Source organism: Nelumbo lutea, chromosome 7 (genome assembly GCF_056320005.1).
Source record: "Nelumbo lutea isolate HS-2025 chromosome 7, American lotus-T2T, whole genome shotgun sequence".
Classification (NCBI taxonomy): Eukaryota; Viridiplantae; Streptophyta; class Magnoliopsida; order Proteales; family Nelumbonaceae; genus Nelumbo; species Nelumbo lutea.
The window spans coordinates 18302916-18327793 of record NC_142690.1 but is presented as its reverse complement, the minus strand read 5'-3'; the positions used below and the strand labels follow the sequence as shown (position 1 = coordinate 18327793).

The 24878-nt window shown below is 36.2% G+C and overlaps 1 protein-coding gene across 2 annotated transcripts in view; it reads right to left on the bottom strand.

The window, feature by feature from the left end:
* The window catches only part of LNO1 (Nuclear pore complex protein), a 101025-nt gene that overhangs the window by 44089 nt on the left and 32058 nt on the right, over window positions 1-24878 (bottom strand). For both annotated transcript variants that reach the window (XM_088952730.1, XM_088952731.1), the window contains exons 5-10: window positions 20446-20570; window positions 17796-17908; window positions 15589-15728; window positions 7258-7423; window positions 5516-7100; window positions 3941-4093 (exon numbers count right to left, since the gene is read on the bottom strand). In XM_088952730.1, the coding sequence (XP_088808856.1) occupies window positions 3941-4093; window positions 5516-7100; window positions 7258-7423; window positions 15589-15728; window positions 17796-17908; window positions 20446-20570 (2282 nt within the window). The remainder of the gene's footprint in view (window positions 1-3940; window positions 4094-5515; window positions 7101-7257; window positions 7424-15588; window positions 15729-17795; window positions 17909-20445; window positions 20571-24878) is intronic.

Below are 24878 nucleotides of genomic sequence, written 5' to 3'. Positions count from 1 at the left end.
CATTTCTTTCCTCCCAAACTACCAACATTAGAGCTGCCCTAGCACATCACCACATAACCTTACCCCACCTCTTAGGCCATCTGAAGGTTGTTGGGTCAAAGAGACTACCAATATGCATAGGATCAGTCCACCAGCAACCAAAGAATACCAAAATCCTTTTCCCAGAGACCTACAACAAAAGGGAGATTAGTAAGTGGTAACAACTCTATCCATTAGTTTTGCAGAGAATACAGTAGTTTGGGTCAGAGAGTATACAGTAGTTTGGGGAAATACTAAGTCCAGGTCTTCTCCATTAGTTTTGCAGGCATCTCTCTTTTATTCTTCCTTCTATCCTTGATTGTTGCATCTTCCACTTAATTCATAAGAGGTAAAAGCAAAAGTTCTTTTCCATTTTCCTCATCCCCTCATGTCACCACAACCATGTCTGGTTTTTCACCGTTTGACAGCTTAAAATCACATATATTTCTTTCCTTAACTTGGACTCCTGATTTTCATGTTCCATTAGCAACCAAAAAGTATTCCTTAGCTCTAGTATCAACACCCAACACCCAAGGAAAATATTACACAATTCTTTATAAAGGTCAACTTGCCTCTCTAAAGCCTTCTTTCCTTCCCAAATATCAACCCTTCTAACCCAATAAAAAACTCCCTCATGCAACTGTGAAGTAAAGTTAAAGAACTCTACCATATTTAAACTGTCAAAGTTGTGGCCTACATTTCATTTAAAGTACCATCAGTAACCAATCTTGAAATGCCACATAAATATAACAGAAACTGTTTTGAGAACCTCACAAGAACTAACACAGATAAATAAAAAGTAGGAGGCTTATCATGTCTTGACCCCACAGGATCCATCTCCTTAGCTCCAATGAAAATGATTATTGTCATTTTTCCCATGGTAACAGCATACCTGTATTTACTAAAATATCGATGCTGGCATGATACATATCCAGTCCTAAGGTGTAGCTTTGATGTATTGGGCCATTTATAACAAGAAATCTGAAAAACATCAGAAATTTCATGTAAACCTATTTTAATATATATATATATATATATATATAACATTGCAAAAGTATTTATTAATATATATTAATAAATAAATATATATATATATATATATTTATGTATATATAAATAAATACATATAAATATATATAAATATAAATATATATATATATATATATTTATGTGTGTATATATATATCATAGTTGTCAAGGCAACGCCTAGGCGACTAGGCGGTTTTTTATGTTCGCCTCGCTCAAACGCCCCAAGTTTTATATATTAGGTGCCCGCCCAGAAACTTAGGCGGGCGCCTATATACATATATAAAAATATTTTTTTTTTTAAATAATAATAAGACAAGTTAAAAGAAAACCCTTTGACAAAAGGGTTTTAATATTAAGACAGAAGGGTTTTCTTTGTTCAATTGGAGAAGGAGGAGAACCGAACTGAGCCGCAGCCCAACTCCATCGCACCTCAGCTTCGGCAGTGGCAGTTAAGTTTTTCTTCTTCAGTTCTTCTTCTTCTTCTTCTTCTTCTTCAGTTGAAAAAAACAGGGGCTCCGCCTAACCTCCTTTTCTTTTTTTTTTTTTCCGAAAAAACAGTGGCAGAGCCCCTTTATTCCTCTCAGTAGTCAGTCCTCTCTCCACTCTTCTTCTTCCATGAGTCCATGAGTCCATGAGCCCCTTTATTCCATTCCGCCCCATGAGGCCATGAGTCCAACAGTCGTCTGCCCCTTGACTCCATGAGTTGAGTCCATTCTTTTGTTTTTTTTTTATTTTTTTTAAATCTGAGATTTGAAATGTTTGAAATGCTTTATTTTAAAAATCTGAACTGAAACATGATTGTACGCTATGCTGAATCTAAAATCTGAGATTTGAAATGTTTTAAGTTTTATTTTGCTTCATTAATGTTTTTTTACATGGCTGAACTACTCTAATGCTCTTTTATTTTTTATCAGTTTTGTTTTTGATTGTATGGTTGTTGTTTTTTAATTTCTATTTGTATATAAGTATATTGCAATATTTGCTGATTTGCATTATGGTTGTTTGCTTACTTAGGATTTAGGAAATACATGAATGTTGCAATATTGAATTTTCTGATTTGCATTTTGCTTTATTTTGAAAATCTGAATTCTGAAACTTGATGGCATGCTATGCTGAATTGATTATGCTTAGTGTAATGCGTAGCTGGTAAGCAAATATAGCTTATAAAATAGTTTAGGTCCTTTAGGAAGTATAGAAATCTATGGATTTTATATTTATAGATTAGAAAGTATATATATATATATATATATATACATATATATATAACATTACAAAAGTATTTATTAATATTGTTCAACTTACAAAAGGGCATACTCTTTTGACTAATTAAATCATTACAAAGTGGCAAAATGGTTACACCATTTCAAGATGATTCCTTACTCTACTTAGGAAAAACATTTAAGGCATAAATATATAGTACCCACCATTGATAATTTAGCTAAAATAATATTTTGCTTTGTGTAATTTAGGGTGTATTCGATGCTGTGGTGTCAAAAAGTGCGGTGTGTTCCAGGCTCCTGGACCCCACCAAGGTAGTGTTTGACACACCCCATTTGATGTTCTGTACTGTGGTGGTATGGTGTGGGCTGTTCTCAAACAAAGAAATAATTGTATCCCAGAATTTGCAATATAAGGTATTAAAGCATCTACTATAACCTGAGCCATGTTTAGTTTGAAAAGAAAAGGTAGGGAAAGGAAGGGAAAGGTAGATAGAAGTGTACCAGGTTTCCCTACCTTTTCTTTCAAACCAAACATAGACTTATTAAATAATGCATGATCAAAAATATTTCGAAAGAGAAATAAGAACTAATTTTTTTTTTATGAATAAATAAGAACTTAAAAGTTATCAATAATGATAACAATTAATTTGAAAAAAGAAACAAGTAGTTTTAAAGAGCAAAGAACCATATTAAAATAAACTATTTGGATGACATCTATGTACATGTATATTGAAAACCTTAAATTGATATAATAAACTAATTAAAACTTGTTGAGAACAACATAAAAAATTAAGTCACTAAGGAATGTGTTGAGACAAGTTCCACTATGGTTCATATTAGCAATGCAGCACCCATGATCAGATATTATAAATTAAGCCCAATATGGTAGTGGATACCATGTGGACACTTCTAGATACTTCATATTATTTATATTATGTAAAGAGTATGTTTTAACAAATCATATATAAAAATATGAATGTGTTAGAACCTTAATTAAACTTAGCATAAGCATTGAGAAAAAAAACTAGTAAACAGCTCATGGTACAAGCATACTAATATAAAACCTTTAGTATCCATTTTGGGATCACAAAAATGGTCTTATCCCCATTTCCTGTACTGATGTCCACGTTGTTATCCATTTGTGGGCATTGTAGGTTATTCTTGCTTCCAAAGCCCAACTGCAGCCTTCTGCAAATATATTACTCTCCCTCATTTAATCACTTAGGGAAAAAACTCCAAATTTTCCATGAATATACTCATTTTTAATATAGTCCTTTCTAGTGTGGCCACCCACCTATTCTTGGCTGCACAACACTCTGCTCCAAACAATATTGTCAGCCATGTAAGTAGGACAATTTCATTATTGAGTCGAAACTTTCCTTGTGAATTTCTATAACAACCATTAGGTTCGCTAGAATTAGCAGTTTCTAACAGACTTTACTAGATTTTCCTCTAAGAAACCAAGGCAACAATAGTGATTGAAGTAATCTTATCACCCATCCAGATTTATTACAATGCTTTCCCTATTGCATCTAGTCATCAACAAGTTCTGGCAAGTAGAATGTGTTACGCAACCCAAGCTACAACATTAGTTTCCTAGGAGTATGAACATTTATATCCAAATCAGTAACTCGAAATAAAGAAGCAGAGCACAATAAAAGTATGAAACATACCCTCCATACTCTGCATCTATCCGAAAGATTATCTATACCCTCCTCTAATGACATAATTGAATCCTTCTGGGAGATTGTGCAGGCATCTCTAAAACCACCATCTTCTTCTATATGTGATAAAAGGGTATCCAGTTCCTTTACCATCTCCTTCACCTGAAAAACAAACTACAATATAAGAACAGAAAGATAGGGGAAGAAGAACAACACTCATATTGAAGAAATTAACACTTCCAAAGTATCATATAAGTGTAGCAGTTCGGTAAAAGACTACCAAATCATCTTCCCCAATAAGATCAAAGAAATCATTATTCTCTAATAGATGAAGAATACCATCACCAAATTAGAAAATAAATAGAACACATTGAGACCAAAGAAAAAGAAATGATGATTTGCAGATACCAACATTTATAGGACCACTTGGATTCTCAAATAACTCTAACTCTATTTAATCAGTTTTTTTGGACTAGCATGATTCATTTTGCTAAATCCGAAGAAAGATTTTCTTGAAAAAACTCAAGGAACATGCAATAACATAACTCAAGAGTTTTTATTAAATATTAATTTGACAGATCTGTTAGCGTAGGGGTATTTCTGTCTTTATACCTTGATTAATGTTGCTGATCTGTAAGGTTGTGTTGGAACAAGTGCTCTTAACTTAAGTAAGGGCACATAGGTCTTTTCAGTTATGTTTTAATAATAATATAAATACTTACTGGCCGACTGGGAGAAGTAAAGTTGACTCTTTCAGTTCGAACCAGTATTCTCTCTCTCTCTCTCTCTCTCTCTCTCTCTCTCTCTCTCTCTCTCTCTCACCTTTTCTTCTTCTACATAACTTAACTCAGTCAGGCCAAACTCTAAGGCAGACCTGAATTCTATCAAGATCAAAGTAGAATCTAGAACCTAAAACCTAAAAATACAGAAAATGAACCAATTCATAGGGATCAAGGACAGGATCCAAAATTAAATGTTATGGACAATTCCAGAGGCCTACTGGGATGTAATGAACCTAGATTTCATGGAAATTATCAACTCACTAGGGTAATGATTATTAGATTAAGGTGGATTTCAAATTCCGCTTTTTCAGCAATATGGAATTTGGAAGCATGTGGAAGAAAAACCCTGCAAATTCTGTATTTTACCGGAACTCAAATTCTTCCCAAGAATAGAGTTGTAGCCTAATTTCAAATCCATTCCCACAATCCAAATGCAGCCTAATGAAATACCATATTGCAGAAACTTAAAGGCAATAGATGGAATAAAACAAGAAGGGTGCTAGTTCATATGGAAAGTAAATAACTAAAAGATCTTACAGCAAGACATTATAATCAGTGTTTCAACCACCAATTTGATGGAGCCATCATGTTCCTATTTAGAAGTTTGTATGAGTCGGGCATAAAAAGTCAAAAAGAGGTTGATGTTGATCCACTTTCTGTACTGGTAATATTATGAATAGTTCAGCTAGTCCAACTAAGTTTTTAAAACTCTGATCAGGATACTACATTCAGAAGCATTGATTGAAAAAATAAATAAAAAGAATCAAGAGTTATCAGGGAATAATTAAGAACAGGAATTTACACTGCCAAAATGCTTTGATAACTCTGGATCAGAGTCCAGCACGCCTGAGGGTTGTGTTGTTCTAAAATTTTCCTTGGTAGGATGCAAGTTATAGTTTAGAGACCTCCCTAAAACAGAATTTTCCTGTGATGAAATTGGTGAGCTTCGAATGGTAGGTTTTGATTCAACATTTCCTGTCCCAGTAAAAGCTTTCTGGCCTCCAGTTTGAGTGGCTTTACCAGATTCAAAGACAGAAAGTGATGCAGCAGCACTAGAATCCCTTGAATTGAAAATACTCCCACCAGATAAATCAGAATTTTCCTGGGATGAAATTGGTGAGCTTCGAATGGTAGGTTTTGATTCAACATTTCCTGTCCCAGTAAAAGCTTTCTGGCCTCCAGTTTGAGTGGCTTTACCAGATTCAAAGACAGAAAGTGATGCAGCAGCACTAGAATCCCTTGAATTGAAAATACTCCCACCAGATAAATCAGAATTTTCCTGGGATGAAATTGGTGAGCTTCGAATGGTAGGTTTTGATTCAACATTTCCTGTCCCAGTAAAAGCTTTCTGGCCTCCAGTTTGAGTGGCTTTACCAGATTCAAAGACAGAAAGTGATGCAGCAGCACTAGAATCCCTTGAATTGAAAATACTCCCACCAGATAAATCAGAATTTTCCTGGGATGAAATTGGTGAGCTTCGAATGGTAGGTTTTGATTCAACATTTCCTGTCCCAGTAAAAGCTTTGTGGCCTCCAATTTGAGTGGCTTTACCAGATGAATAGACAGAAAGTGATGCACCAGCACAAGAATCCCTTGAATTGAAAATACTCCCACCAGACAAATCAGAAGAAAAGCTATGGATTCCAGCAAACCGAGTAGCCCCAGTACTTGCACCAGACTTTTCATGCTTATTGCCTTGAACAGGACTAGAAGCAAATGATGATAATTTTGCAGTGGAGTCATTTGAGAACAAAAGCTTTCCACTGGACCATGATTCAGATGAAGCACTTTGAATGTTTGCTGATCCAACCATCTTAGGGATTTCTTTTCCCACCTCAGCACTTTCAAGTGGATCTTTGTAGCATAATTGACCAATGCTAGATGTATCACTTTGTGTCATCCCTGTCAAAGAATCAGTGTTTTTAATACCAGTTAAAGGAGCCGAAACAAGCGTTTGGCCTTCCATTTTCCTGGGATCCCTAAATGCTGATCCAAATCCCAGCACAGGAGGCGGCTTCACAGGTACTTGATCCAAGGTTGAGCTTCGCTGCCAAGAAATCTGTAATTGTGAATTATCCAGGTTCTGCTTGACAGAATACTCATTATGCTGTCTATCCCTATCAGAGTTCTGCAAATTCTCTGGAACTTTAAGTTCCTGGCCTGGAGAATTCCGCTCAGGAAACTTTACAATGTCACTATGATTTTTGATAATTGCCCCCTGGGTTGTTTCCTTAGATTTAGAACTCAAAAGTGCCCCTTCTACTTTGTGCTGTTCTGCCGCTGAAGTTTTAGAGGAATCATATCCCACAGGTAAAATTGTCGAAGAATCATCTTCCTTGTCAGTAAAGGCAGAAGAAATCTGTGGTGCAACTGTAGTTTCTGTAGCACTAGAGATAAAACAGATTTAATAAAAAAAGAATAGTAAAATAAAAGGATAGCAGATAATTATAGAACCTTAGGCTAGGTGCAACTGGAGATGTAGGTATGTCATTGTACTGAAACAATGAAATTGATGGCAATATGAAAAGCGACATTGAGAAGTACCCTGCAACATGGAACATAACGAGCTTCCCTTCAAGGGTAAGACAGAGTAAAACGCAATATGGTGATAATTCTATCCGTTCCCCATCTCCCACCATGACTTTAACTTTCTCATACAAGGAGACTTTGTCAACACCAAACCCCAAAATCAAATTGTCATCACCATTTTCTGAAACAGAAGACAGCACTTAAGTGAGAATTTGAAAAAATCTTCAGAGAAGTATTACAATTATCAAATAAATCATGAGATCAACAACAATAAAATGCTGAGGGGGAATATGAAGATAACATTAGAAGTCCTAAAAGTCAAGCACTGACCAGAATCAAGAATATAAAAACATGTGAAACAAAAAGAATGGCCCAGAACCATTCATTCAAAAATGTAACCAACTTGTATGAAGTAAACTTGTGATTTTGAAAACTGCAAGCCAAAACTTGAGATTCTTTATTAACCTCAAGAGTCTTGTGCTGCAAAGCAACTGAGTGAAATTAGACCAAGAAACCACCATGATGTGATAATTCCATATTTATGCAACCGAGTACCGACACTTCCACCAGATTGTAGTCAGCAATTTTCTTGACAATATTAAAATAACCAATTGATCAGTTGATCAACATACACCATACTGACTTTTGGTGAATATAAAACCTTGGTTCACAGTTTCAGTATCAATGGATGTTTTGCAATGCAGAAATGTGGAAACTTTCACCAATATCACTAAGACATTAGGAAAATACAGAGAAATTAAGCAGACATTACTGAAATATTGGAATTTGTTAATAAAACTTCAGGGACTGTTGGGAGAAGTATGGTTGCACATCCATAAAAAAGAGAAGAAAAAAAACATAGCAAACAATGGTTATACCAAATAAGAAAAGATAAAAATGACTTAAATAGGTACGGTTTTATTTGGAAAAGGGTAATGTCTTCTTGATTACCAAAAGCATTTAATTCATTACCATAAAAAACGCATTCATCTTTCCTGTAACTAGATGTTTTGATTAGACTAAAAATCCCCTCTCTAGTTCTGTCTCCACTTTTTGCATTATAGTGATTCAATGAATCACATTCAAAATAGTAAACCAGTTCACCAATCAAACATGCTAAAGTTCCAAGTACTTGATATAGATTTTGGACTAAAAAGATCACAAAGATAATAGAAAAGAATCTGATCAAGCAAAGATAATTGTTGTATTTCTCACCATATGCGCCCCAAGGGATACTTGTCTTTTTACCCTTATTTTGTAAAATCGATTCTTACAAACACTATTATTGGCACCATAAGTCAGTCTTTGCATCCACTCCATACACCTACAAGAACCCTTCTGCCACTAATTGGGCCTTATACTTCTCCAAGTACCATCTGCATTGTGTTTCAATAAAAACGCCCACTGGTTCTTTACCTTCTGGATGATCCACCAATTCCCACATGCCAATTTTATGTAGGGCATTAATTTTTTCCTTCATTCATGTGTCCATTCAGGAACAGATAGAGACTCCACAACTTTTAGGGAATAGGGACACTATCATTGGAGGAAAGGAAAGCATAGAAAGAAGGTAAGACATGAATAATGTGAGATGAGATACTTGATGGTACAAGATCTAACACCCTCCATTTTGGCAATATGAAGGTCCAAGTCACTAACAACAAAGGTATCAATATCAATGGGATTAGAGACATCAATAGGAATAAGAGTACATGGTTAAGGAAGATCTATCGGATTTGTCCCCAAAGAAGTTGTCAAGTAGATGATATTGGTTGCACAGCTTCAAGTTGCTCCATGGCTCTTGAATTCTGCCGGCTCTTGCGACAACGGAAAAAGACACAAAAGGGAGGAGGATCAAAAAGAGGAGGAAGTTAAACATGAACTAGTTTCTCAACCCTATTCTACCCTTAAGGAGAAACAGGAAAGAAGGCTTCATTCTCAAAAAATGACACATCAATGGAGACATAGTACTTACGTGAAGTGCAATCAAAACATTTATAACCCTTTTCAGAATAAGGGTAACTAAGGAAGACAGAGGGAGTAGCTTTGGGATCAAGCTTAGCACAAGTATGAGACAAATCACGGACAAAAGCACCAAAACCCAAACACACAGGAAAAAAAACAAGGGGGCTTTAGAAAATAAGAGCTGTTGTGGGCCTTGTATTCCAACAATGAAAAGGCATGTGGTTGATAACACATGCACTAAATAAAACGACATCCATCCAGAAATGTTTGAGGACATTCATGTGCAGTAACATGGCCCAAGAAACTTCAAGAAGATGGCATTTTGTTGCAGAGTCCTAGCACATGAGCTTTAGTGAATGGATACACAACGAAGAAAAAAATTTAGTAAGGTTACCATGAAAGTACTCTTGTGCAAAATGGAAGATTTGCATCTCATACTGAAACCAGTTGAATACCATATGTTGAAAATCATTTACAAGTTTAAGCACTTCACCTCTAGAACGCATTGGATAAACCCATGTATAATGAGAGGAATCATCAATAAGTGTGATAAAGTTCTTATAGCCATTCTCAAATGGTAGAGTAACAGGACCACACACATTAGAATAAACAATATGGGAAGGGAAATTTAATCTTTTATATCTCAAAGAAAAAGAATTTCTACAATGTTTACTTAACTGACATGTAAGACATTGAAACTGAGTAACTGACACACGCTTGTAAAATTCTGGAAATAAAAGCTTTAAGGACTTAAAGGTCATATGACCTAAGCAATTATGCCACAAATAAACTTAACTCTTAAGAACCTAGCTCGTAGACTCTATAGCTGCAAGACTAGTTCTCGAACACATAAAGGCCATCCACCAAGTTCCCCACCACCAATCATCTTCTAGAGGCTAGATCTTGAAACACACAAGAATACGGAAGAAATGTCACTAAATGGTTTAAAGAGCAACTAATACTACTAATGGACGTGTTAATTGGTAACTTAGGGACATGGAGCACATTTGAAAGAGAGAAGCCAAACAACAAAGAGATAAACCCTTGACCAGCTATGGAGGAGAAAGAACCATCGACTTGTCTCACTCTTTCTCTACCAAAAAGAAGGGTAAAGGAATGAAATACAGTTGACTTACCAGTCATGTGATTTGAGGCTCTGGAATCAATAATCCAAGGAGATTCCGATGACTAAGAGGACACATGAAAGGCAAAGGCAGTGTTACCTGATGTAGACGCAAATGAAGTTGAGGGGTTAGGACGATCCTAAGGTGTGCTCACAATAGAACCAATTGTTTGTTCCTGAGAAGCCATATTTGCTATGGTATACTTCTTACTGGATTTCTTATTCTGCTCCAGTGCTGGTTTCTTTCTCAACTCTTGGGCCCACTTCCACATGCCAACTAGATCCTAACAACTATCACAAGTATATCTAGGCCTCTAACAATGGGTGCACCACATATTATCCTTCTCATCTCCCTTCTTTGGGAAATCACCCTTCATTATAGTATTCACACCACCGTTTGCTACCAAGGCTATCGGCTCCCCCTTATGAGCATTCATTGCATTTATTCTACTCTACTCAAACTAGATTAATCCATACACCTCTTGGACGAATGGATGATCCTTGCTGCCTAATAGGCTCATATACTAGGTCCAATCCAAGTAAGAAAAAAAAACACTCGTTGTTGAGGTACAAGATCCTTATAGGTCTTAGCATCCTTATCACTCTCCCATTCAACACTCTAACAGCAACCAAGTTACTTCCAAATGGATGTAAAAGTGGAGTAGTAAACAGAAAGACTACGCCCCCCTTACATGCAGAAGGCTTTGCTTGCAACTGACAAATTCTAGCATAGCGTCACTATTCAGAGTATGTAGACTTTGCTTATTCCAAAATCTCATGAGTTGTATCTACCCACATAAAGCTCTACTTCATCAATGGCAACAAAGAAGTGACAAGTTTAAAATATTGATACAATACACCTTCTATCGGTATCAAAGGGTTCCAGTACAGGAGACGCTATGACTATAGGTGTATCCTACTAATCATGCATATCCATCTAATAACCCTTTCTATCAGTGTGTATCATACAATATCAATCTATATGGTCCAATATGCACCGGTAGTCCGGTAAGGAGGCATATCAAGTGACAAGGTTTAAAATATTGATACAATACACCTTGTATTGGTATTCAAGGGTACCAGTATAAGATACGCTACGACTAGAGGTGTATCCTACTAATCATGCAAATCGGTCTAATAATCCTTTGTATCAATGTGTATATAGTAATTTAAAAGGCGCGCCTAGGCACACAGGCAAGACGCATTTCAGGGTATGCGCCTCGCCTAGGTCCTAGGCGCATGCTTGGTGCGCCTTGCACCTCAGCCCAGGCGTGCACCTTTTGAAAATTTGACCATTTTTTGCTTTTTTTGAACGTAGCGATTGGGCCGGGAACTCCACCCCCGGACCCCCATGCCACACCCCTCGAGGCAAGCCTAAACAAGTCCACGTTAGGTCTTAAATTCTTAGTTTTCACACAAAAAAAATAATAATGATTTTATAGTTTTAATTACTTTTTAAGAAGAAATATTATTAGGATGAATGAATGAGCAACATTACCAAATTAGGGGTTCTCAGAGCTTCGATGAGCGAGTGAAGCGAGCGAACCAGAGCGGACTAGAACCCCCAATTTGGTAATGTTGCTCATTCATTCATCCTAATAAAATGTCTTCTTAAAAGGTAATTAAAACTATAAAACCATTAATTTTTGTGTGAAAACTAAGAATTTAAGACCTAACGTGGACTTGTTTGGGCCTGCCTCGAGGGGCATGGCACAAAGGCAGCTCGTAGAATCAAGAATGTAATATGTTTTACATTACATTATCTACTTGAAGTAATGCAATTGAGTGAAAAAAGAGATTAGAGGTTTTACATGCTTGAGAAAGAGATTAGAGAAAACCTTTCCTCTGTATTTCTCCTAATTGGTGTATCCTCTGTAGAGATCACGGTGAGGATTGTTACCACCTATTAATACCTTGTCCCTTTTCTACAAACCTTTGGGTTTGGCTACTTTCGTTGTTTGGGAGTAGTTGGAGTCTACCAGCAGAAGTTCACATGCTTTTCAACCATTCCACCTTTTATTGGCCTACATCAATAGGGAGAATTATGTGGAGATGTGCTCGTGTTGCCTTGATTTGGACTCTTTGGGAAGAAAGGAATATTAGAATTTTTCAAGAAAAAGAAAGGAGTTGTCAGGAATTGAAAGTTTGTGCGTTAAATAGGGCAATACCTTGGCTGAAGACCTTGGAAATCTTTTATCAATTCTCCTTTAATGACCTTTGGAGAAATTGATCAGCAGTAGCGAGGTGTTCATCTCTAAAGGACAAATCAATTACAAGCTAGTCTCCTCCATCCAAGGGCTCACTGAAGTTGAACTTTGATGGAAGTAGCATGGGTAACCAGGACTATCCCGAATGGGGGGTGCTTTGAGAAATGAGAAGGGAGAGATTTTGTTGCTCTACTCAGGTCCCTTGGAAACTAGGGACTCCATCAGGGCAAAACTTTTAGCTATTGTACAAGGGGTGCAATTTGCAAACCAGATGGAGGTACAACACCTAACAATCGAGGGGGATTCCAAAGTGATGGTGGTGGGTTGGTTGAAAAATCCTGAAGAGGTTGTGGTGTTACAAGAATGAAATGAAGAAATTTAGTTGGCTGACAAGGAATATGTTGGTCACTGTACAGTGGGTGGGGAGATCAGCAAATACTTTGTCAGATGTGTTAGCTAAGCAAGGGGTAAATAGGGAAGAATTGTTTTGGGCTCAGTTGTAAGATTCAAGGAGGGGCTGCAACTCGCGCCTCTCCCTGGGATGTTGTATGAACTCACTCTAAATCTGCTTCTGAATTAATAAATTTATTATCATTCATAAAAAAAAATGTTTTATATGTTTGATTTTATTTTTAAATTCTCATTTGAATGTGCTTTACATCTTCTGTTTATGTATTTTAATTTTAGATAATAGATATTTTAAAACACTTATTTTAAAATCTAGGTTTATATTTTTTTATTAATAGCATGTTTAATATTTTTTTGAATTTTTTGGCATTTTTTGAATTTTTTGGCATTCTTTTAATTTTTAGCATTTTTTTATTTTTGCGCCTTGCTTCAAAAAGGCGTGCACATCGCTTTGCGCCTTAGGCACAAATTGACCCATGCGCCTTTTTTGCGCCTTGCGCTTTTAAAACATTGTGTGTATCATACAATATCAGTCTATATGGTCCAATATGTACCGATAAGGTACAATATCAGTCTATATGGTCCAATATGTACCGATAAGGAGGCATATCAAACTCTAATTCGGAAACACCGAAACAAACGTGTGAGATAGTCTATTTAAAAAAGAGGAGTTGGCATGACTTGAACACATGTTGCCCAACACCTCGACTTAAATGTGCCTTTAGCCACTAAACCACCTTTCATTTTATGCTAAAAAATGAAATTAATTAACATTTATCAACTCCAATGTCCACACTTCACATAGAATCTAAACAAATAACATACATATAAATATCCAACTCCACAATTATCAAATGTGGTATAAATAATTTCTCAAATCCACATTTATATCAGAAAATGATTGTTAATCTCGAGAAATTCATATAAATAAAAATTTTAATAATAGAATATTTATGTTAGTACTTAAAAAATTTATAAATTTACACAGGATATGTATCTTAAAATTTTTATAAATTATTAATTAATACCTTAATTTTCAATAAATAACAACACATTTATTATTTACAAAAATAAAAATATTGTTTACAAAATATTTGAGAATATAATATAAATTGAATCTTTCGAATTCACAGATCTACATTTATATCAAAAAATTGATTTTTATTTTAGAAAATTTATAGAAATAAAAATATTAATGATGAAATAATTGTTTCAGCAATTAAAAATTTTGAATTTGCATATGATATGTATCTTCTAAATTTAATAGATTTAATACATCTTAAATTTATATTTTATAACATTTTTATTTTTTACAAAAATAACAAAATTGTTTACCAAGGGGCATGGTTTAGCCCGTTCCATTTGGCTATACAGATGGGGTTAAATCAGTGTCAGTCAAACTACACACTCTTTGTAAAGAGGGAGCAAGGAAGGATTGCCATTTTGATAGTATATATTGATGACATAGTGATAGTTGGTGACTGGGTTTCAAAAATACAGAGATTGAAAGTCCCAACTACGTAGTTTAAAGTAAAGGGTCTAGGTTCCTTACCTTATTTCCTTGGAATTGAAGTTGCCTATTCTCAAGAATGGATCTTCATTTCACAAAAGAAATATATCCTAGATCTTCTAGAAGATACGGATAAGCTAGGATCTAAGCCTGTTGACACTCCTGTTTACCCAAAGCGTAGGATAGGTGATTGTAATGGTGACACTATAAGAGATGTGGAGCAATATTAGAGACTTGTGGGGAAATTCTTGTACATATCTATGATCAGACATGGTATTGCCTATGTTGTAAGTATCTTTAATCAATTTATGCATACACCTAAGACTACTCATTTAAAGGATGCAGAGGGGGTCCTTAGAATACCTCAAAAAGTTCCCAAGAAATAGGTTGTTGTTCAAGAAGAATGATCACCTAAAGGTTGTGAAGTTTACATAAATGTTGACTAGGTTTAGTCAGTTACTAATAGAAAGTCCACCAGTGGGTATTGTACCTTTGTAGGAAGTAACTTGGTCACTTGGAGTAAGAAGCTAAGTGTTGTAACCAGATCCAACGTAAAAGCTGAACATAGGACTATGTCCCATGGAGTTATAGAAATCCTATGGATAAAGAATTTGCGGGCCTCATGTCACTTTATTGTGACAACAAGGCCGCCATTAGTATTGTGGCCAATCCAATACTCCATGATAGAATGAAGCACATAGATGTAGATAATCATTTCACCATTGAAAAACTTGAAAGTGGAGAAGTGTGTACACCTAATGTTAGTTCCAAGGCACAACTTGTAGATGTATTTACAAAGGGACTTCATCACTTGCAGCACAATGATCTTTGTGAAAAATTAGGCATGATAGACATCTATGTCCCAACTTGAGGAGTGTTGTATTTCTTACCTTACGTACCACAAAGGCATACTTTTATTTACCTTTATTTTGTAAAAATGATTCTTATAAACACTATTGTTGGAACTACCAGTCAGGTTTTTGGCTTCCATCAATTCTCTCCTCATTTCCCTTCTTCTCTTATTTCTTGCTTTTATTACTGACAATTATAATAAATATGAATAGAAGGTGTAATTTTCAAAATGCAAGAACTAAAAATCCTTTATGGTCAATTTTGTGGTTTAGATGTTTCACCTTGAAGCTCAATCCTTGGAAGCAAATTATCGCGAGTGATGTCAATAACTGATGCTTCCTTTTGCTCATCATCTAGCAACCAACTCATTAAAACAATATGCCGATCTGTATTCTTCCTATTAGCAGTAAGTGCAAAACCCCTGTTACAAAAGACAGAGTTGAATGCCAGCTCTCATTTCTTCAGAAAACAAAATGTAATAATAAAAAACAATCTAATATATGCATAATTGCATACACATATACAATAATGTAATGCATACATATACAAACATGCATAAAGAGATGGAGTCGGATGGACATCACGAAATGTTAAAAGTACTAGAAATAAAAATAAAATCCCTAAATGTAACTACAAAAACAATCTAATATATGCATAATTGCCCCCACTAAGATTTGAAATTTATATAGTTATGGAACTCTTTAATAAATTTAAAATTTTCACAATTGCCCCCACTCAAATAAAGTAGTAGGGGTAAAATAAAATCCGGCTTCTCAAAAGGGGTCTTTTTTAGAGGTGAATAAGTAAGAAATAAAGAAAAAATCTACAAGAATGACACCGATATCCCTATCCTATTTAACCAAGTTATGAGGTTTGGGACTTAGGGTTTTACTTTTACCTTTTACGTTTTTACGTTTTCCTGCTCTTCCTTTTTTTTCTCCTCATTTTACATCCCTCAACAGCTCAATCTTATCTTTCTACTTTGTCTCCTCAAACTTAGAGATGACAGTTTTCCCTGTCCCTGCCTGGGCACTTGAACTCCACAACCTAATTGAGTTAGGGATGGAAACTACCTTAGCATGGATAAGGATGGGGAGTGAAGCCCCTGCCTTGCCCCAATCCCATATTATTTATTCTTTAAAATTTTTCATTTACTTTCAGTAAATCTTTTTCCCAAAAAAACCTTTAATTAAAAAAGTCAGGGATTTGGGTCTTCGATGAGGAACCCATCTCCATCAGGAATTGGGGAAGGAGGTAGACCTGTTCAAGAGCCAGGCCCCATGAACAGGTCTAGAAGGAGATTACCTTTCTCCCCAGTGGGGATCAGGGTCGAGGATGAAGCAGTATGGTCCCCGCTCCGAACCCACCCTATTATGACTAAGTTGATGTTATAATAATGTCTGCCCCGACTGATCAAAGGTCCTAGATTCACCACTGTTGACTGCATAAATAAGAATCAGCAATTTGGTACAAGTTGAAAGCTCTAAAAGGAAAAATGACTAAACAGATTCTCATAAAACACTTGACTACTTGAGAATCTATTATTTGAAAGCACATATGATCCTCTGCAAAGCACAAGCATAAAGCAGGAGTCACGTAGTTGCCCTCAAATAAGTAGGAAAATGATTAGTTTAATTAAGTTGAGTTCTGAGGTTTTGTATTAATACATGATTCATGGTCATTAGTCAGTTACATAGTTTTTTTTTTTTTTTTTTTTTTTGTGATAGATTCATTTGACAGTTAAATAGTTGAATATGGCCTCTGCTTTTTGTATAACTTCTTATCATTGGAGACATTGCCTTCTCATTTACAATAATACAAGTTGTGCTATCCTATAATTACATTTGGAGAACATTTAATTTAAGGAAAATAGACTGGCTGCTCTCAGTAAAATGATTTTCCCTTTACCATCATTTTTGCAAGTTAAGGCTGTAACTGGATGAGATTCAGATTGGATCCAGCTACATCTGCATCTGATCCAATTATCAAATATTTGGATCCAAATCAAACATATCGCACTCGGATTTAATACACATTCATCTTATTGTGTTTGAAATGACAAAAAATTAAAAAAAAAAACACAATTATTTTTAACTTATGCATGTATAATAGATGTATACAAATATAAAATATTAAACTTATCAGTTATAAATTTTACATAATTGTATAGAATATCTATGTATACATAATTATGCTACATATATATAAAATAATAACTTTTTTATCAGACTCAAATTTTGATCAGATCAGATGGGGTTAAATCCTCAGCCAATCCAATTGTTAATCAGATTCAAGTTCTAACATCCAAATCCAGGATAATTGGATTCGGAGTCGAATCAGGTAACAGATTTTCAGAGTCCATTGATGGCTCTAATTGAAGTCTCTACATCATGTTCTTTACTCACTGCAAATGTCCATGGCATTAAATAGACTCCAATTAGTTCCTCCATATTATATGATTATGTTATCAAGAATTGGTCTACTATACCATTTTTCCAAATAGCTGAAGAACAAATATGGTCCCCCTCCATAAGGTACTATATCATCAACAAAACCTTCAAACAAATCATCGAAGGACAGGACGACTTTTTCAGAAGCAGCCTGCAGAAAAGAAACACAGAAACATTCAACGACAAGGAAGAACACATATGAATGAAAGTATTGATATATAAAACAAAAACAAAATTTCATCTTTGCAATCATCAGCAAAGATGAATTTGGGGGAATGTATGAGAAGAACCACAATATGCATGGAATGTATCAGAAGCTAAATAATGTGGGGGAAAAGCCCTTGCTCAGTTTAAGCATGAGAATGCAGGCTGTGAAGTATATTTTCCTTAGTTACCTCATAAGAGGTATAAATGTTTGAACCTTACTCTAGAAAACATATATTCTCCAGAGGTTTTACATTCTTTGAGTTTCAATCCTTTCCTTTTGTTTCAATGTATGAGTCCACTGGTACTAGTATCCGAATTAGTGCACTGTGCACAAGAACAAGAGATATATGTGTATCCCAAACATAAGAAAGCAACCTTAGAAGCTGAGCTCCCCCAAAATTCTAGTTCATTGGATTCAAGTAATCCTAATCCCAATTTTGATTATTCATTACCTGACTGGTGTTCATTTTGCAATAAGAGTAAAGGGCATTTTTTTTATCAATCAATAAGAGCAAAGGTTTTCAGGTAGTCAATGTTGGCAAAGAACCTGGCAAGATACATAGATAGATACACTTGGCAAAGAACCTGTTGGTTGTATGTAGGTGTATACAGTAAAATATAGGGCTGATGGCTCCACTGAGAGGTACAATGGAATGCTTGTTGCTAAGGGATGCAAATAAATATACAACATTGACTACCTGAAAACCTTTGCCCTTATTGATTGATAAAAAAAAAAGCCCTTTACTCTTATTGCAAAAATGAACACCATTCAGGTTTTGATATCCTTAGCTACTCATTTGCCTAACCCTTATACCAGATGGATGCCAAGAACACGTTTCTAAATGGTGATATACAGAAAGAAGTGTGCATGAAGTTGCCTCCTTGTGTACCCATCCTTGGAAGTGAAAGAAAGGAGTGCAGATTTGAAAAATCAATATATGGTCTAAATAATCTCCTCATGCTTGGTTTGATGGATTTAGAGTGATTCAGAAGGTGGGCATTATACAACCACATGTTGCTCAAACTCTCTTCACTAAGAAAGATGGTAATTCTTTGATTATTAAATTGTGTAAGTGGATGGAAATCATGATAACAGGAAATAACATGGGTAATATTATCAAGTTAAAGCAATATTTAGCTAAACAATCTGAGATCAAGGATCTTGGTGAACTCAAATGCTTCTTGGGGAGAATGGTTGCAAGGTCCAAGAAGAGAATATTCAATTCACAAGGATGATATATATGCTTGACTTGTTAAAGGTAAAAAGGTATACATGGAGCTAAGCCAACTAATACTCCAATAGACCCTAATCACAGAATTTGTGGAATAATGACTATGTGTTGACAGATAATGGGATGTGCCATTGAGGCTATTGTATGTATCTATCTATGCTTGACTGAAACAGATAGATCTTAAGTGATCAATGTGGTTAGTCAATCTATAAACCAGTTATGACTTCCTCACCTAGCAGTTTTCAATGTGATATTGTGATAGTCATCTTAAGGTTGAGACTTGTGACTCACAAGACTACAGCATTTCATAAGAGAAGAGGCTTATGCTGATTGGTACTCAGGGTATTGCAAATTTATGGAAGGGAATACCGTTTCTTGATGAAGCAAGAACAATATATTGTTATGAGGTAATGTCACCAGAACTATTAAAATTGCCACGTTGAAGACTCTTACCTAAGCTGGCACCCGGAAGTTCCATTTCATGACAACCAAGCAGAAATAAATATCGCCAACAAGCCAATCTAGCATGACCATACTAATCACATAGAAGTTGACAGACACTTTATACATGAAAGAGTCACTAGTGGTTAGGTCAGTTTGCCATTAATAAAGTTCAGTGATCAGCCAGCTAATTGCATAACTAAGGGTGTTCCTTTCTAGAATGTGGAAGACAATTTATGCAAGCAAAGCATGTATAACATTTATACCTAGCTTAAGGGGAACTGTTATGGGATGCTACTACAAGGGCAGTTTTCTCTAATTGTTATTTTATATTAATGATGGACTTAAACGTGAATTTTTTATGTTAATACAAAAGCTAATTAGAAGGCTACGCCAACACTACTAATTCAAATTCTTTCATCTTTTCCTCTCCACTTGGACTTTCTCTTCTTTCTTCCACAATACTACCAGTCTACAAATCACAAGTAAAATAAAGGAAAATAATGTTCATTGCAGATTGCCACATCAAATTTTTAATTCTAAATAGACATTTAACAATATCCAATCAGTGGAAAATAACTACCCCAACAGGAAAACAAAATTATGTTCAAGATAATCACCAAATTCCCAGACAATTATCAAAGCAGTAGTGAATTACAGCACATGTAATGCATTTTATGTCAAAGAATTTTAGGAATTTCCTAATGTGGCAATAAATGACAAAATTCAAAGAAAACTGACAAAAACAAAAAAGATCGTGTATATAAATGGCCACATGATGATTGAACAGAAGGGATCGTCTACTAACATCAACAATTTTTCCATTCCTGCCGATGATTACTTGAACCAGATAGCCTTCCTCCTTTCCATCTTCAGTCAATTGGAAGCATCCCAGAATGATACAATCATGACGTACCCACTTGATACAATCCACTGATTTCCAAGAAAAAACATAATATCAAAACTCAATAAAATAACTCATTTTAAATTAATAATCCAGATTATGCACACACAGAATTGCCAAAGGTCAATAATAGGAAAATAAATATATTAACAAATGAACACAAGTAACCACCTAGTACATTCAAAAGAGAAAAGAAGAACAATTTTAAGAGAAACCAAATACTCCATGTCCATGTCAAGATATAATAGAAAATCTAAAACCCACAATCTCTTTTTTTTTTGCTCAATTGCATTACTTCAAGTAGCTAATGTGATTTAAAACGTATTACACTCCTGATTCTATGAGACGCCTTTGTGCCACACCCTTTGAGGCAAGTCCATGTTGGGGTCTTAAATTCATAGTTCTCACATAAAAAAAAATTATAATTTTAATAGCTTTTTAAGAAGATATTTTATTAGGATATGGATATGTCCATGGTATCCATTTAACAATGGATATGGCATTAAAAAGAAAGGAATAGCAAAACAGGATTCATGTAACCAACCCCATGCAGTTAGGATAAGGCTTAAATGATGATGCTGATCATGCTTATAAATGAATATCAGAAACAAACTAAAACATCAATTAAAAGCATTCTAGTATTGACCAAAATGTAATGTATGCTTGCAAATAGGCCTCATTTTTGTCTTTACACAAACTGAGCATCAACTTTAAAGAATGATTCTGCATAGGCCAAGAATCCTGCAAAGCTTGTAATGAGCTAGACTATTTTAATCTTAGAAGTTAGAATAATGAATCTGAATCTGAATTCAGAAGCATTCGTTATCCATTTTTGCTTAACCAAATTAAGGGTTTGATGCAAGACACTCCAATATGGAAACATGATAGAGGGAGGTTCTTGAGTGGGGGCAGGCTGGCTAAGAGATAACATGTAAGGAACATGAAATTAAAGAATAAGATATGTATTGAGGGAAATTAGTAAGCTGGATCCAGAAATGATGGTCACTTTTTTAGTGAGTGCCTAGAAGTGAAAATATACTGACTGATGTTATAGCTAGGCAAGCAGTTAATTAGGCTCAAATGTATTAGGGGAGATTCCTAGAGAATCTAATGTATAATTTTGTGGGTATAGGTGTTGGAAGGGTTAGGCCGAATTCATTGCTCAAGACATTGAACCCCTAACCCAATCAGCTTGGGCTCAGTTTAGGCCCAACTTTTACACCTAAATGATCATTGGATTCAGCCACCCAGTGAAGACCCAAGGCTAATGGACTTATGTATGATAACGCCCATCAAGTAATCAGCCCTATAAAGGTCTCTTACACCTAACCCCTTGGCTCATAATCATCAAAACACTGCCCACAAGGAAAGACATCTTCCCTAACTGCAAAACACATGTCACACTCTCTGCTTAGACAAATCTTGGGATTAAAACCTTTTGCAAACCATTTTCATAAAATACTAATATAACATATAGATACATTTTGCAAATCAAATTTCAAACACAATTGAATTTGACAACTGGCAGTTTAGGTTTCCATCAAAGAGAGTGGAAAACCTAATATTCACTTTGTCTAACAAAAGGGTCAATCATATCACTATAATCATTCACTCATGTAATTTCCCAAACTACCCCAACAGGTGCAAGTATTTGACCCTTGATGGATCTCACTGGTTCATACATCAAAGGCACCTCAATCCAATACCTAATGCAATACCATAATCAAGTTTGGATTAAGTCCAATTTTCCAATTTTTCCCATCTATCTCCAAAGTACAAGAAAATAACTAGAAATTGGTTCAGGTTCAATATTTTTTCTAAACACCCACTAGATGTGCTTGGGGTCTAACCCTAGCAGCTAGACTTGTTCATGGGACGAGTAGCCCGATGGCCCAAACCGGCCCGGCCCGCACCCCGGTCGAGCCTGGTCATGTAATTAGGGCCGTGGGCCTGACCTTGGGCCTAACACAGTAAGCCTGACTATGTTTCGGGTCGGGCTCAGGATATGTCAAAAAAGCCCGACCCGACTTAGTATTATATATTTTATATATAAATAATATAATATTTATTAAATATATATTTATAATTTAATATATACATTTGTTATCAGTTGTTTATGTATTTCAGGTTTAGTACCATAAGGGTACTGTTGTAATTTCTCCTTTGTTTATATTGTTCGACTGTACTAGTATAAATAATAAATCATTCTTTCGCCCCCTGTGTTCTGGAGGGCTTTCAGTCACTTGACTCACCTCTCTTCTCTCTTCTCCTCTCCTCTCCTCTCTTCACTTGCTCTTGCTCAACATGGTATCAGAGCAAGTCGTCCAGGCCTAAAGGGTGGTGTCAAGCTAACTACTATTGCATCCAATGTTGTCTCCAATCGAACTCCTGATCTGGTGAAGTCAGTTCAACCCAGAAGTTACAGAGTCTTTTCGTCTTCCAGCCCGGAAATTGCTCCTCCTGTCTGCTCGACTGTAGAGAGACTATTGTTTGCAGTTCGTAGAGGGTGTTCTGTCTTCAGAAAATTGCTCATCTTTTGTTCGGCTGCCTATTGTTTGAGGATTCGTAGAAGGAGCTCTGGTTTACAATCAAGGAGTTCTGGTCTACCATAAGGGAGACTATCATCTGAAACTAAAAGAGGTACTATCATCCTTGTCTGTTCGGATGCCTATTGTTTGCTGAATTGTTTGATGACTGTTCGGCTACCCTGTTAGAATGTTAGAGTGATGTTCGGCTGATAAGAGTTCTTATTAGCCCATTCTTATGTTTAACTTATCTTGTAACTGGGCTTGTGTTAATGGGCCTAATCCTGTTTAATGATTTAAGTCATCTGGGTGTCCCATCACTAATCAGGGGCATCCCAGTAATTTCTTGTACCTTGTACTATATTCATCTATAAATAAAGGACTGGTCGACTGGATAGTACGGTTCGACATTCTCTTCAGTTATGTGGTTCTCCTCTTCCTTGCTACTTCGAGTATAGTTCTTCAGATTACATGGTATCAGAGCATTAGCTCCTTCCTGGTTTCAGCAGGCGCACTCTTTTCTCTTGCTGTCTTTTCATCTTCTCTCTTCCTTTTCTGTGTTGCTGTAGTGAAGACCTAGGAGTGTAAGAGAGTAAAGCAAGTTCGAACCTAGGGTTTCTCTTGGTTGTAGGACTCAAGGGAAGTAAGACCCAGAAGTAGATGTCCTACTAGATTATCTCCAGCAAATAGTAGCTATTGGGCTACTAAGAAAGGTCTGTATAGGACAGACCTAGTTGAGGGCTGATTTCAGCAGTCCTAGCACTAACCGAAAGGGGGAGAGCTTCCTCTACAGTTGCAGCTTCGTGCTCCAGCAAGACTTGCGCAGAACAAGTGGTAAAGACTTAGCCTTCTCTACAGTTGCAGCTTCGTGCCCCAGCAAGACTTGGGCAGGACTGTGGTAACTTCAGTTACAGATTCTCTTCAGGTCGGTTATCAGTCCTACTTTGTGAACTTCAGTTACTGCACTGCACAGTTACTTCAGGCTACAGAACAAGCCCTAACTGAAGTAACTTCAGTTACTAGCACTGTGCTGGTTTAGTTACTTCGACCAGTCCTAAACAGCACTGCACAGTACCCGAACTGTGAACACTTTTACCAGCACTGTGACCACTTCAGCCAGTCCTAAACAGAACCACCTACAGCACTGTGAACAACTCTTGGACTGAAGTCAGGATGTCCTCACTATCCGGTGAAGTTTCCTCTAGAGATAACAGACCTGTTACAAGGTCCTCAAACCAGGAAAACCCTAATCTGCACAGCTTGCAGATTACAAGTGTGCTACTAGATGAGTATAACTTCAGAGAGTGGTCTGTCTTAGCAATGTTGTTCATTACCTCTCGTGAGCTCATAGGCTATTTGGATGGAGACAAGAAATAACCAGAAATTGGCAGTTCTGAATACACCGTGTGGCGCAAGGAAAATGCCACAGTCATGTCTTGGTTGCTGGCCTCTATGACTCCTAGGGTGGCCAAAACTGTTCATCACTTCCCCATAGCTGCTAAAATTTGGGAGAAAGTATCTAAGACATATGGCCAAAAAAAGAACAATGCTAGAATCTACAGGCTGAACCAAGACATTGCAGCCCTAAGGCAAGGAGACAAGTCCGTGGCAACCTACTTTGCAACACTGGAAGGCCTCTGGGAAGAGCTTGACCACCATTTGATTTTGGAGTGGGAAAATGCTAATGATAAGGGGAGGCATGATAAGCAGATTGAGGAGGGCAAAGCCTTCAAGTTTCTGGCGGGTCTTGACCCTGTATATGAAGGTGTAAGGTCACAGATTCTAGGGAGAGATGAATTACCTGAGCTTCAC